This window comes from Setaria viridis, chromosome 5, assembly GCF_005286985.2.
Source record: "Setaria viridis chromosome 5, Setaria_viridis_v4.0, whole genome shotgun sequence".
Lineage (NCBI taxonomy): Eukaryota > Viridiplantae > Streptophyta > Magnoliopsida > Poales > Poaceae > Setaria > Setaria viridis.
The window spans coordinates 41475509-41489465 of NC_048267.2; the positions used below are offsets into that span (position 1 = coordinate 41475509).

General features: G+C 46.6%; 1 protein-coding gene across 2 annotated transcripts; it reads right to left on the reverse strand.

Annotated features, from left to right (window-relative positions):
• Window positions 1–8: 8 nt before the first annotated feature.
• On the reverse strand, window positions 9–6159 carry LOC117856845 (serine/threonine-protein kinase Nek5). Of its 2 annotated transcripts, none has more exons than XM_034739272.2 (15): window positions 5917–6159; window positions 5328–5577; window positions 5174–5240; window positions 5014–5079; window positions 4884–4930; window positions 4755–4800; window positions 4586–4666; window positions 4465–4507; window positions 4314–4363; window positions 4043–4124; window positions 3913–3962; window positions 2743–2816; window positions 2488–2539; window positions 1774–2391; window positions 9–1691 (listed from the first exon to the last, which is right to left on the reverse strand). In XM_034739272.2, exons 2-15 carry the CDS (start codon window positions 5423–5425, stop codon window positions 273–275), a joined length of 2793 nt encoding a protein of 930 aa, XP_034595163.1. In that variant the 5' UTR covers window positions 5426–5577; window positions 5917–6159; the 3' UTR covers window positions 9–272. The 2 variants fall into 2 exon arrangements, with proteins under 2 accessions (XP_034595163.1, XP_034595164.1); XM_034739273.2 differs by lacking the exon at window positions 5917–6159 and adding an exon at window positions 5711–5897.
• Window positions 6160–13957: the final 7798 nt, after the last annotated feature.

Consider the following 13957-nt stretch of genomic DNA (forward strand, 5'->3'; position numbering starts at 1 on the left):
AAGCAATATACTTGATCAAAGTAGTCTTTCCATTACCTTGATCGTGTAAATTTAACATCATCTCTGGCATGTCTTATTTTCTGTTCACAAGTCTGCGCTATTTACAAAATGTTCTGTAAAGAATGGAGAACTATCCAAATGAAACCGTGGGGACTCACACGATGTCAAGAAGCGGGGTATGAACAAGAAAACCATTGAAGATTCAGGGCAGTAGGGCACAAACAGAAAGGAACCAAAGAAGAAGAAAAGCAAAGGGCGAAGGCTATGTGCACTCACGTTGAACTGCGGCTTGCTTCGTCATTCATCATGCCTTTGAAACTTTTAGCCAACCATATAGCCGTTTCTCGAGGGGACACCTTGGCCTTCCCAAATGGCTTCAGGACAATTGCAAGCTCCTCGAGCCTACTGCTTTCCAGTAAATCCGCAGAAAGCTCTAAGAGCCCTTCTAGAGCCTCAGCTCGCTGCCTGAAGGATGTAACATCTAGTATTTCCTTAGCTGGAGCTGCTTCCTCCTTATAACCATTGTTGGTCTCTGGAGTACTAAAATTTCCTTCCGGTATGGTGGGCAATTTTAACACATCTGTACCAGCCGGTTTGTGAATTGTGGTATTAGCATCTACGACACTCAGCTTCTGTGTAGCATAATCAATGGGTCCAGAAGGTATCAGGCTTGGCTGCATGCTTCTCACATCTCTCTCTTCTCTTACCACGTTAAGGAGTTTGCCAACGTCAGTGCTCTGTGCTTCCGTTTCTTTTTCTGCCTGCTCACCATTGACATGGGAGCTGCTATGGCTTATGACATGTATGACGTCCTCAACTGGAGGAATTAAACGGGTCGCTGTTGATTTCTCTGAAGACTGGAGAGGAAAAGATCCTCTGTCTGGAGCAATGCTTGTTGTTGGAGCAAAGAAAGCAGCATCTGGTACTGATGAAAGCAGCTCCTGCACTGTAAACTTGTCTTCATCACCTTGTACAGTAACTGTGTCACTGTCCAGGCCCACCTTACTGGATGGCATGTCATCCTTGCAAACAAACTCTTCTTCAGTAATATCAGAAGATGGCTGCATGTATGAGATTGGACTAATATCACCATTACTAGTCATTTTCTTCTGAAAATTTGTTGTTTTGACCTCTGAACTTGGTTTAATTGTTACGCCATGCGCTTGTATAGTAGTGTCAGGGATTGAACATTTGCAGGATGGGGGCAAGTAGGTTGGTGAGTCAGGTTCAGATGGTTCAGACTGATTGCTGTTCTCAGCATAACCTACTGTAGAACTGGAGCAAGCGCTGCTTTCTTCCTTGGTTGTTACAGCCCTAGGTGGTGCAGATTTCGCCCGTGAACTGGCTGGTTTTCTCTGAATACCATCCAGATGACCTGGAGGAATCATTGGAAAAGCTGGAAGTTCCACGAAAGCATTGTTTGGACTGTGGGGAGGTCGGCTAGGGCTTTTTGCATGCTCTGCCACGACCTTGTTGTGAGCTCGTTTGATACCAGTGTGTTGACGGCTTGGACTCGCTGCCCCTTGCCTCCGAGCAGGAATACTTGTGCATCTAATAAAACTTGGTGGTGTTTTGTTCTTAGCCTTCCCAGCAGTTGCATCAGCATCTTCCCCAAACTGCTTGGCAGGGTCTGGATGTAGCCTCTCATCTAATTTATTTTTAACCGTCGGAGAATGCTCAACAATTGGTGACTACAAGATAGAACCAGAAAAAAGTTAGCAACACGGGAAAGTGGATTTAGCATAAAAGAAAGAACGAAAAAAAAATCCTTACCAAGTGTTTCAAGAGAGGAGAAGCTTGTCCTCGTTTCACAGGTTCTTCACAGCTTAACCTTACTGGTTCATGTGTGACAACTTCACTAGACCTTGAACTGGAGGAAACATCACTATGCTTTGAGTCGTCAGATGAGCGCTCCCTATTGCTGGGTGAATTTAGCTTTACACGACTAGCTCTCACTGGTGAACTGCTTTCCCTGAACTTGCTCTCCTCTCTTAGAGTTGTCAGTATCTTCTTAATGATTTTTGGTTGCTTATGCTCATGCCTGGGATGCTGATTATTATGTACAGATTTAGATGAGTCTTGTCTCTCCAGTTCAGGATGAGCAGTATCGTTATGGCTCTGAAGATCTGTATTTTCAGCACCTTCAGTATCAATGGTGTTGTTGGAACTTGAAGCTGGTCCTGATGTGTTTCTTTCACTTGATTGTATACTAATACTGTCCATATCACTGCCAGAAATGCTACTACACTGACTCCCAGACATACTTCTCTGACTACTCCGTGAACTGGTGACAGGTTTCTCTGGCGATCGACCGGGATGCAATATATCAGCAAATGGACGATATTGATTTACATAAGGTTGAAGGTATGGACTTTTTAGAATCTCGGATGCCTGTTAACAAGTGTGACAAATACTCAGAATCTTATAAAGATAGTAAATAAGTATTGCAGCTGCAGGAGAGGTATCTCTGTGTATATAGTAGCTTACAGTAGGCCGATGTTCAGGACTCTTCCTCAACATGCTTTTGATAAGTGTTTTCCTGCACGTAACAGCAAAATGGGGACATTTAGCTAGCTATTCACCAGTAAACTCATGATAATATTTTCAAAACTTTAGAGAACTATATACAACCTTGAAATCATTTTCAAACAACAAAGCTGCATGGAAAATTTCTATATATGAATATTTTTATTACCAAATATGTTGTGAAGAATAAGTGAATAGCTGTTCAGGTGTACTTACATAGATGAAGAATAGCAAGTAGGCAAAGGGCCAATGGAGGAGCGATTTATCTTACTTATCAGTCCAGCCATATCCTGAAAGAAATATAGAGGAAATTTAAGCTCACCCTAACTTCTACAGCTCCAAAATCAATAACACCATCATAAGTAAAGCTGGGAGATATGAAGTTGAAGCACAGTAGCAATTTGATAATGTTCAGTTGCAGAGAACTGATGTTTACATCATTCAAAACTTTTATCTAATTACATGCTCCAATATGTGTTGGTTTAAATGCGAAGCATTCAAACTCTGACCTCTTCCAAAATCATTCTGAAAGTCCATGAGGCATAAGATCTATATCATTCACAGAACTCCAGGAACGAATTTCCTGGATGGATCATGAAAAACTTTGACCCAATATGTTAGTGAACCTGAAAAATAAACCTACCCTTCTCTTATATAATGCTTGAGATAACATGCTCATGAAATGTGAACTCTCATAAAGAGGGGATAGAAGTAGGGAGGGAGAGGAAGGTCTTTGAAAGTCATTATTTCCATGATAATGACAAACATCTACCAAGAGTCAGAACCAAACTAAGACTTAAGAGGTCAATGTTTCTCTGCTGTCTGGATTTTTTTTGTGATTAATTAAATGAAAGTGACAGAATTGAATTTAATTGTTTGAGATAAATGCTAATGCCAGAACCTCTCCATGTAAGATGGCCAGTCACTCTTCCCTACTAAGGCTAGAGTCTGAATTCTGAAAACCAAATACTTCACATATTGTGACAATTAGAACAGACACAGAAAAGTGTAACCAGTGTTCTAGTTGATCTTCCATTTTCAGTAGCAACACACACAGCTAATAGCACAATTTATTTCAAAGGCTCTGGTCAGTTCCTTCCGGTAGGCAGCTTAGGGGTTTCTGCATCAACTAGCAATTCTTATCTCCTATCAATCTGTACTGAAGTATGGTCATTTTCCTAGTTGATTGGTTTATACGTCATAGACGGATGTGTTTCAAAGTTAATTTATTATTTGCTCTCTACATAGGATGGAGCAAACCACAAAGCATTGCCCAAGTTGACAATGGAGGCATCCACTGGAAGACAAATACCAAATCATCTCAAAATACAAACTAGTGTTAAATATGCTAGTGATGCAAGGAGTATAAGCCAAATTAAAACTCACAAAAGCTTTGAAAGCAGGCCGATGAGCAGCCATCTCATACATGCAACATCCTGTACAGACATATATCAGTTAAAATAGACATCTAACATCAATTCATAAATATATATCTATATAAGTAAGAAGACAGTACCAAGAGACCATATATCTGACTTGAATCCATAAGGGATGTCTGCAAGCAACTCCGGACACATGTAATTTGGTGTTCCTACAACCTGAGAAACATCATTCTAGAACATAAGATTCTGAGAACAGAAAGGCAACTAACATAATAAAAGTAGAACATACAAGGATTAGTCAAATATGCGGTTCTATTTTTCGTGAGGAATTTCAGAACAGAAACAAACAGAAGATGAATGAAATATTTCGTACCAATTAAAAAAAAGAAATAAGAGAAATATTACCGAAGAGGTTAAATCATCTGCCTTTAAAGTCTTTGCCAGGCCAAAATCTCCTGCAAGTAAAATAGAGATATTAAAATCACAGAAATAAAGCATTACACAATATATATGGTGAAGCACAGTTACAATATTTGAATTGGCATGGGAAGCTAACCAAGGCGAATGTCTTGTTCTTTGGTGAGAAATATGTTTGAGCACTGCAAGGAAAAAAAAGAGGTTGTACAACATCAAAATCTGTTGATAAACTGATAGCATCACTATTATTCGTTGCTTACCTTGAGATCTCGATGTAAAACAAAGTTTGAATGTAAGTAGTCAACAGCTAATGCCAATTGAGCGAACCATTTCAGCAGTTTCTGTACGATATTCACAACAGTTAGCACAAATTTCAAGAATAATGTTCTTGATGCATTAAAAAAAGGGGACTAAAAAAATCATAACAACCTCCTCTGGGAAGTATGTCCCATTTGCTTTCTTCATCAATTCAGCCCTGTCAAAGAGGAACATAGTGAGATAAAAGAGTCACCAAATTCCCAGTAGAAAAGCTAGCTTAAACCAGAATGCAACACTCACATATCGCCACCTTCACAGTATCCCGTCACTATGCAAACATAGCAGCCCTATCAAAAACTCACATGTTGAGCTAAAATAAGATGAAACCAAACGAAAAATAAACATGGGTGCATGTTCCTAGACAACAAACCTTCTCAACCCATGCCTCCTTGAACTCAACAATGTAAGGATGTTGCAAGCGAGCGATAAGAGCCATCTACAGTTCACATTTCCCCTATCAGTTCACTGAAGACGGTGCGAATTGATGACAAACAAATATAAAGGCACAGGTATTATCCCTTTTGGCTTACCTCTTGATGGGCAGACTTGCGGCATCGCTCTGTCTGCCTAGCAAGGCGAATTTTCTTCAACACATACCTGCAGTTGCAATACAAGCAGCTGTCAACTAGGCAAATTCATGGGGAAACAGAATCTGTAACTGAATTGAAGCAACTTGCATCATACTTCTTCTTCTCTGTCTTGTGGTTGACGAGGATAGCAGCACCAAAGGCGCCACGGCCAATCTGCTCCATAACCTCGTACTGATCCATCCGTGATTCCATGGCTCCCAACCCCTCAACAGTAACACGACTGCTAACGCTTAAGAGCAGAAACACGGACTTGCAGAACTTCAGTCTCTAATATCAGAATCTCTGGCACGTGGCATCTCCCCTACGCGTCACACCTCCAATCAGCCCCGTACCCTCGGCGATTTCTGCCAAAAACATTATCGAAACAGGCGTGAATCAAGCAGCTTCAGTGCAGGCTCCGCAATTCAAATTTGAACCGAACCTATTCCTGTTCCATCTAAATTCCAATCCAACCAGCAACCATAATCCTAAACACACCTACTAAACCCAGCCGCATAAGACAATCGAAACGAAGAAATCCATCGGAAACATTCGGCCACAAAAACCCATGGCTGGAGTTCAGCCACCGTACCACGCACGAACGGGAAAAAGCGTACCCATCCCTCACAGGAAAGCTAGAAGTTCATCAGCTGTACCGCGCACAGTTCCCACCAACCGCCACCGCTCGGGGACAGGGACCTTACCGCTGGCGGGCCTCTCTCTCCACCGACATTGGCCTCCGGCCGCCGCTCCACGGCCGTGGGCTCCCCCGCTCCAGCCTCCCCGTCGCCCGCCGCCGGCGACGGTGTGGGGCCGCGCGCCTCCGGTCTCCGCGCCCGAGCAGCCGCTGCGCTCCGTTGGTGCGGCGCCGCGGCCTCCGCGGCTGCACTGGGGATTTGGTGTGGCTTATTGATCTGGCGTCTCGTTTGCTGTTGGTTGGTTATTTAAAAACCCGCATATGGAGAGGGAGGAGGCGCTTATATACGCCTTCCCTTCCGCCATGACCGCTGGGGTTAATGATGGTGAGGTCACTAATCGCTAGTACTGCTTGACAGCGATGTGCGGAGCGATCATTTCGCGTCTCGCGATTAATAATTAGGAGAGGGAGGGCCAGTGGTGCTCACTGATCCGGATTCGATGCCTGATGGGAATGGGAGGGAATTTTGTTCTCTTGGAGAAGAAACAGTTGCTGCTGCCGCGCGAATTCGGCGTGAATTCATTTATTCGATCTTGTGATCCGGTAACCCACGAGCATGCAGCATGGAATCTGAATAAATTTTAGCGTGCTGTTTATATAGTAGATGGGACGTCCCCGTCGCGATGCCCCGTGTGCCTTCCGGGTAGTCTCCTTCGTCTTGCGTGCTACGTTGAGCCAAGCATATTTTGTTTTCCCACGTTATTTATTTATTGTTGTTTTGTGGTAATAGTTGCTTCGTACTCCTCCATCGCAAATTACTATTCGTTTTGACTTGATACATAGATTTTTTTCAGGAGCGAATTCAGAACGGGGCTGCGTCCCGGGCTTCACACCTCTGAGCCTACTTTTCTCTAATTGAGATCATAATTTTTTAACTAAACACCACATATGTTAAAAGGGCTATATGGGCTCGTCCCGGACTGCAGCCCGGGCCCTAGATCTACCCCTAGATTTTTCTATGCATCTATACATATGCTATGTCTAGATACGTAGAAAAACTATATACTAGAAAAGTTAAAATCAATAGTAATTTGGGATGGAGAGATTACTTATGATTTTATTTGCCTCATGGCCTCGTGGGGCTACTGGTTTCAACCCCTCGTGAAGTTAAGTAGCAGCACTGCAGCAGTGAGCCAGTAAACCAAATCTCAACTTTTTGGTACTACTGGAGCGGTTCAACCCCCAGCGAGCCAAGATGAGGTACAGTACTTTAGTGCTAATGAAAATCAGTGGGGCTAATCTTATTCTAATGCAACAAAAAGAAAGCCTAATATTGGTAAAGGTTGTAAGTTGGTGAGGTGATGGATCAACGCCCCTTGGTGCCAACGACGAATGCTCGCATTGGGGTCCGCCCTCTTTTCCTAACGCCCTTCAATTCCAGGGGATAAGCACGAATGCGCATTTTTCTATTGTTATGGTGTTGGCTTTTGAAAAACTTTCATGAATACGCATCGAAATGATACCAGCGTAAATACTTTGCCTACACCGAGTTCTGGCTGCTTTACCGACAGCACGCAGCAGTTACACGCGATCCTGAATTTTTGGTTGGAGGAAGTCAAATCAGATGCCCGTGAAAAGAGCTAGTGGTACTAGTTTCTAGTTTGTCGGCAAAGCCAGATCCTCATGTCTTCATTAGAGGGATTCAGCTCAAGTGAGGTCTACAAGATAGGCACTGACTGTGACTCTGACCGTTACACAGTTAACCGTTCCGTTAAGAAAATCTGACGATAATCCAGTCACAGGCTCTGCTATTTCTCTCCATGTCGATTAACCGAACAACTACCCGTCTTCTTGAGCTGTCCAGCGACAAATTAAACACGCGCGCCAATCATGAGCTGTCCATTTGCAGCGGCAGCCCGACCACGCAATGTGATGGCTGCCGAGCAAGGCGCAGCAACCACACGCAGCATCTCAAACCAAGAACTTGAGCTCACACTTACACCCTGTCCTGTCTGAAAAAATAAGAGAAGAAAATTAGCGTGAAGTCTAGATTATCATCTGCTGCTCAGCTTTTGTGTACTGCCTGCCTTTCACAAGGCACGGTTGGTTTATTAAATTGCAGCACCAAAGCCTTGAAATAATCCTGCTTTTTTTAGGTCTCGCCATCTTTTTCAGAGGAATTGATTAAATGGTTAGATAGAGAGGGACCGTTCCTCTTGATGGCAACTGCTGTCCGCCCTCCTCAACGGTGACCACTCACCGGAGCCACAAACTGACTGACGCTGCAGAGCAGGATCAGCTTGAGAAAAACGCACCTTGCAGAAAGTGCAGGAGGAACACTGTGCGAGCGTGTGCCATGAGTCTTTCTTGACACTGTTCTTGAGCACAGGATGCAAAGATCCAGTAGGGCTCCGGTGAACTGAACACTGCAGCGAAGTGATGGCGATCAAGATGCCAGAACTGTGCTGTGCCAAGGTCAGGAGAACTGTCTCGCCATCTTTTTCGGTGTGAGCTTTTGAGGAGGTGTTTGATACGAGGTGCTATACTTGAGAAAGATGTATCGAATGTTCGGATGCTAATTAGAAAAATTAAATATGAGCTAACTACAAAACTAATTGCACAGATGGAGTCTAATTCGCGAGACGAATCTATTAAGGCTAATTAATCTATTATTAGCAAATGGTTACTGTAGCACCACACTGTCAAATCATGGACTAATTAGGCTTAATAGATTCGTCTCGCGAATTAGACTCCATCTGTGCAATTAGTTTTGTAATTAGACTATGTTTAATACTACTATCAAACATCCAATGTAACAGGTGCTAAAATTTAGCACGGGGCATCCTGAGTCAGCTGACTGAGCAGCGGCACACGCACGCTCACACGTGAGACAGGAGGATCAGTTCCTTCACGCAGTGAGACAGTATCCGACCTCGTAATTGCCCGAGGGGCCCAGATGCAGCGCTGATCTGCAGGGTGTATCATAAAGAGTCATACGGTCCAACTCTGACAGTCTGTCGATGGGATTAAGTTCGATACCAATTACCAGCAAGCAAGCATATCGTAAGGAGATTCTCGTACGGTGCTGCAGAGACGCATGTCGTCCATGTTAGTGAAAATTAAATTGTGCATTCGCAGATTTGATCTCTCCTGGCTTGTTTACTTTCACTTGTCGTTCATCAAATTGAGAATAAAGGGTTAATTAGCTACACTTGTCAAGGCATATGCAAAAACGCTGCCGTGTACTACTCCGATCGATTGCTGATCTGAAGACTCCGAAAGCCACAACTTTAATCTCATGATGTGAACCATGCATGGTTGATTAGGAATAATGGCACTAACCTAGCTAGCTAATCTGTAGCGAGACAAGCCTCCATCTGCTACGTCGTAGCATCAAGCCCTCGACTACGTAACTAACTACCGGCGCCCACACTAAAGCCAACTAGGTGAGGAACGTACCACGGACAATATATAAGCTGCAACTAACCAAACAGTTTCGCGCATGATTAGGTTAGACCCTGTTTGGATACACAGTGCTAAACTTTAGCTCTCTCAAATGGAGTGCTAAACTCTAGCACTTGGGGCTGTTTGGCGCTAAAGTTTATCACCTTTGGTGGGAGATGACCCAAGTGCCCCTCCTTTTCCCTCTTCCCTTGTTGGCGCACTGCCCCCTCCACCACGAGCTGGTCTGCCCCGCCTCGCCGCGCTCCTCCCCGTGCTCCCTTTCCCCCGCTCGCCACCCGCGCGCTCCACCTGCCGCCACCTCCTCACCTTCTCCTTCCCGCCACCGCCGCCGCCGCCTCCCTCCCCGCTCCTCCCTTGCGCCCCGACGGAGGAGGCATGGCTGGGCTCCGCCTGGCCCCCGCGGCGGTGAGCTCCATCCCCGACGCCCGCATCGGAGGTACACCTCTAGTTCCCGGATCCGCTGCTGCCGCCACTTCTCCCCTTCCATCGGCAGGCCCGTGATAGCCAGCGGCGGCTCCAGCCCCATTGGCGCCGCGCCGCCGCCGATGCTCAGCATCGCGCGGACCATCTCCTTGAACAGCGCCGCCAGGATGGGGTTCTCCGCGGTGCTGCCGCCGGTTACGGCTCCCTGGCAGGCGGTTGACCGCGGCGGCGTCGGTCGGATCCCGGGCTGGCGGCTGCCCGTGAGGTGGTGGCGATGCGGGTCTCCCCGGCACGCGGCCACCTACGGCTGGCACCGGCGGTGCGGGTCGGGTCACCTCGCGGCCGCCCGTGGCTGCGGCGGCGGAGGGCCGGGTGGAGGAGGCGTGGCCGACGGAGGCGGCGGGGCCTGGCGGAGGAGGACGGCGGCGGGGAGGGGAGAACCTGCGGGAGGGGAGGACCGGCGGGAGGAGATGGCGGCGGGAGGGGCGGATGCGATGCGGGAGACACGCGTTGTGGTTGAGGGAGAGAGGGGGATGCGGGAGGGGCAGCAGGGGAAAAAGTGAGCTTGGGACCACTTTTAGCACCCATTAGCACCTTTTAGCACCCCTTAGGTGTGCTAAAGAAAACATGAGTGCTAAACTTTAGCACACACCTTTTAGCACCCCTGTTTGGGAGCTCAAGTGCTAAAAGGTTGCTAAAAGTGCCCTTTCCAGACCCTTAGTCTCAGTGCACAGTTTCATGATACAGTTACCAAGGCTGAAAACTTGATAACTATGTCAGCTGGGTTTCATGGTGATGAAATTCCTCTCACATATAATGAAACTCCCTCTCTTCATAATGGCCTTGCCACGTCAGAAAAATTGTTGATGTGGCATGTTACTTAATGGTCACGAAACTCTTGTGAAAACCCTCTGACCTTATTGTGCCAAGTTTCGGCAAGGATCGATCAACGAAGAGGACAGTTACATGAAGAATCCAGCGGAGTTTGAACTCTCCTCAGGGTCATCGTCGATCATGGCCTGGTGGCCATCCAAAGGCCGGCCGGCCGGCCGGCGCCCTCCGGACACCATGAGTTTAGTTGCGTTCCTTTTTGCCCCAATGCAAACCCAAAAGCTGTATATTCAATCGCAACGCGTGCTGTACTTAGGCCTATGATATGATCATAGTTTGTACTCGATCCATGCCATCCATCATGCTGCATGCATGCCATTGCAGATTTGCAGTGATCAGGAATTTAGGATTCAGGAGGAACCTCTGATCTGGCCATGGATCCATCGCTTATCGTACAAGATTACCTGGTGGACGTAAGAGACTACTCTAGTACCAACAGAAAAAACTAACACTAAGCTTTTAGCTTTCCCGCATCATCATTGATTCTTATTACTTGCTTCTTTTTTGTTTTTGCGAGAATCGGTTTGGTACTATAGAATTGAATACTCGCACGATCGAACAAGCGCTGTGGAGAGGTTAGGTGCACCATTGGCGTCAACAGAAAAAGCAAGATGCTGAAGTGTTCTCTTTCCCACTTCCTTTTTATTCTTGGCCGAACTAAAGGAGATGCGCAATCTTTTGTAGGTTGCTATTTTGGTGTTTATGAAATGCTTAACCCACCTTTTTTTTCCTTAAAAAACACGAGGTTGGAGAAGGATGGTGCAACCGCCGGGGGAGTTGCACAACATAGGAATATTATGTCGTTCGTCATAAAAGAAGTATATATAGGCACATATATATACGGCCACGAATATGGAGTTTTCGCCGTGAACCACGCCAGGTATTATAAAAGTTTGCAAAGGTATGAACTAGGAGCTGACAATATACGTCCTAACTACTAAAAAGAAAAAGAACCGATAAAGCAATAATCACTAAATTCTTTGCAAAAGCGAGTGGCGACCTATTTAGATGGTCCATCAGGATCAACTCCCCCTCCTCCATGTAGCATCATTATCTTGAGTTCTAATCCAACTTTTGGCTAATAGGGTGTTCCGATAAGACTCTACCTCGCCCACAGTAGTACCTCATCTGTCACCCATTATCGTCCATGTCCCGACCCCACCCAGATCGAGCTACCTCCGGCACCCCAATCAGCTGCTTCCTATAGCCGCTGTACCCACCAACCATTGCCGCCGCCTTCCCTCTAATGAACTTCCAACATGAACTCAAAACTCTAACCCCCCCAAATCTTAACCCTGCTGGAGTTAGAGAAGACACTCAAAGGCATGAGGATAAAGATCGGGATGCAGTAAAATCGAATGCAGGAGAGTGGAGAGGAACAAAACTCCAGTGGCGGACCCTCTATGACCTGCAATTTTGCCTTAAATTTTTTGAATTTGATGATTTTTAAAAAAATTAGCACTGTTAGCCTCCCTAACAATGAAAAAAAAAATGAATTCCTAGCTACGCCCTTGCAAAACTCCCAAGTGACAGCATAGTTTTCCATCTGACTACTAAGCATGTGTCATGGACAACTTCTTTGGCTAGAAATTCCATCGCAAAAGGAAGAGTCCAGCCACGGCAAGACTTAATAGTTAAATTCTAGTTGGATAAGTATACTTAGATTGGTTTGGAGTTTGTTAGTATTCGGTTTTGAGTCTGTTAGTTATTTGGCCGGCCATATATATATGTCCGGCGGCTCAATTGTAATCAAGCAGAAAGTAGTTGGCAAATCTCAGAGCCTCCCGTGTGAGGCTGAGAACCAATCTGCTATCTGCCATCATAGTCATCAATATAGCCATATCATCTCTAGTATCAGACGACACAATCCTCGGTTCCTGCCTACCACCAATCACCGCTCCACCTCGCCCCAATTTCCACTGCACGCAGCTAAACCCATCGCTTCCCCGCCGCCATGGGCGACAAAAACTTCATCACCGAGGACAAGTTTCAGGAGGCAATCGACGGGATGATCGCCAAGATGAACGACATCAGGAAGAAGATCGACACAGAGGTGACCTCCATCCATCAGGAACAGGGTCGCCTGCAGTCCTTCATCAACAATATCCAGACGTAGGTTCTAGAGCGCAAAGGCGCTTTCTCCTCCAACGGATCATCCGGCTCCGATTCCGAGCGTCCTGTCGCTGTCCACAAGCTCAAATTTCCCAAGTATGACGGCGCTGGAGATCCGCTGGGTTGGCTGCATAAGGTGGAGCAATTCTTCCGCTCCCAGGGCACTCCAGAGGATCAAAAAGTCTGGACAGCGTCCTTCTACATGGAGGGGGCTGCGCAGCAGTGGTATTACCGGCTCGAGAACAACAGCGGCGGTGTTCCGACATGGGACAAATTTATTGAGGGCGTCAACAGGCATTTTGGGCCTCCAGTCCGTAGCACCCCTCTCGGCGAATTGACTCACCTCCGGCACACGGGTTCAGTGGATGAATATCAGGATCAGTTACTCGCCAGATGCGTCGAACTCACGAAACCGTGGCAGATTGACATATTCACGACAGGGCTCGGCAATCCCATGCGCACTGATGTGGAGTTGCAAAAGCTGGAGTCGTTTGAGGACGCCATGGCCCTAGCACGTGCGTACGAGCGACAGCTCGCCATTGACAACGAGAGCTCCCGCGCCTTGGTCCCGGCCCGCACCCCATCTAGCGCGGTGGAACGCTGCACGTCGTCATCGCCTAGGACACCACCTGCCACGTCCTTAAGTACCAACGCATTAACAGCGACATCGGGCGCACCTGTCTAAGCGTTGCCCCGTGGCGCTCGGTTCATGCGCCTGTCGCCTGAGGAGATGGCGCAGCGTCAAGTGGAGGGGAGATGCTTCAATTGCCTAGAAAAGTTTACCCCTGGCCATCATAAGGAGTGCTCAATGAAGGGCATCTATTTCTTGGAAATCGATGAGGAGACAACAGTAGAAGATGGTGAAGACGACCCGTAGATCTCTCTACTTGCCATGACAGGCATCAAATCCGGTGGTACCATCCAGTGGCTACTACAATTGCTAATGCCACCATGTCTGCTCTGGTGGATTCAGGATCCACACATTGCTTCATGGCCACAGCGACAGTGGACTGCCTGGGATTGATCCTATCACCACGGCCAGGCATGACCGTGGGGGCGAGCGCGTTCCAACATCTGGAGTCTGCCCTGCTACACCAATCAGGATCGGCAATGATCTCTTCGCGGTGGACATCTACATAATTCCATTGCAAGGTTATGAGTTTGTTCGGGCTACCAATGGTTGCGCACACTTGGGCCAATATTGTAGGATTTCAATG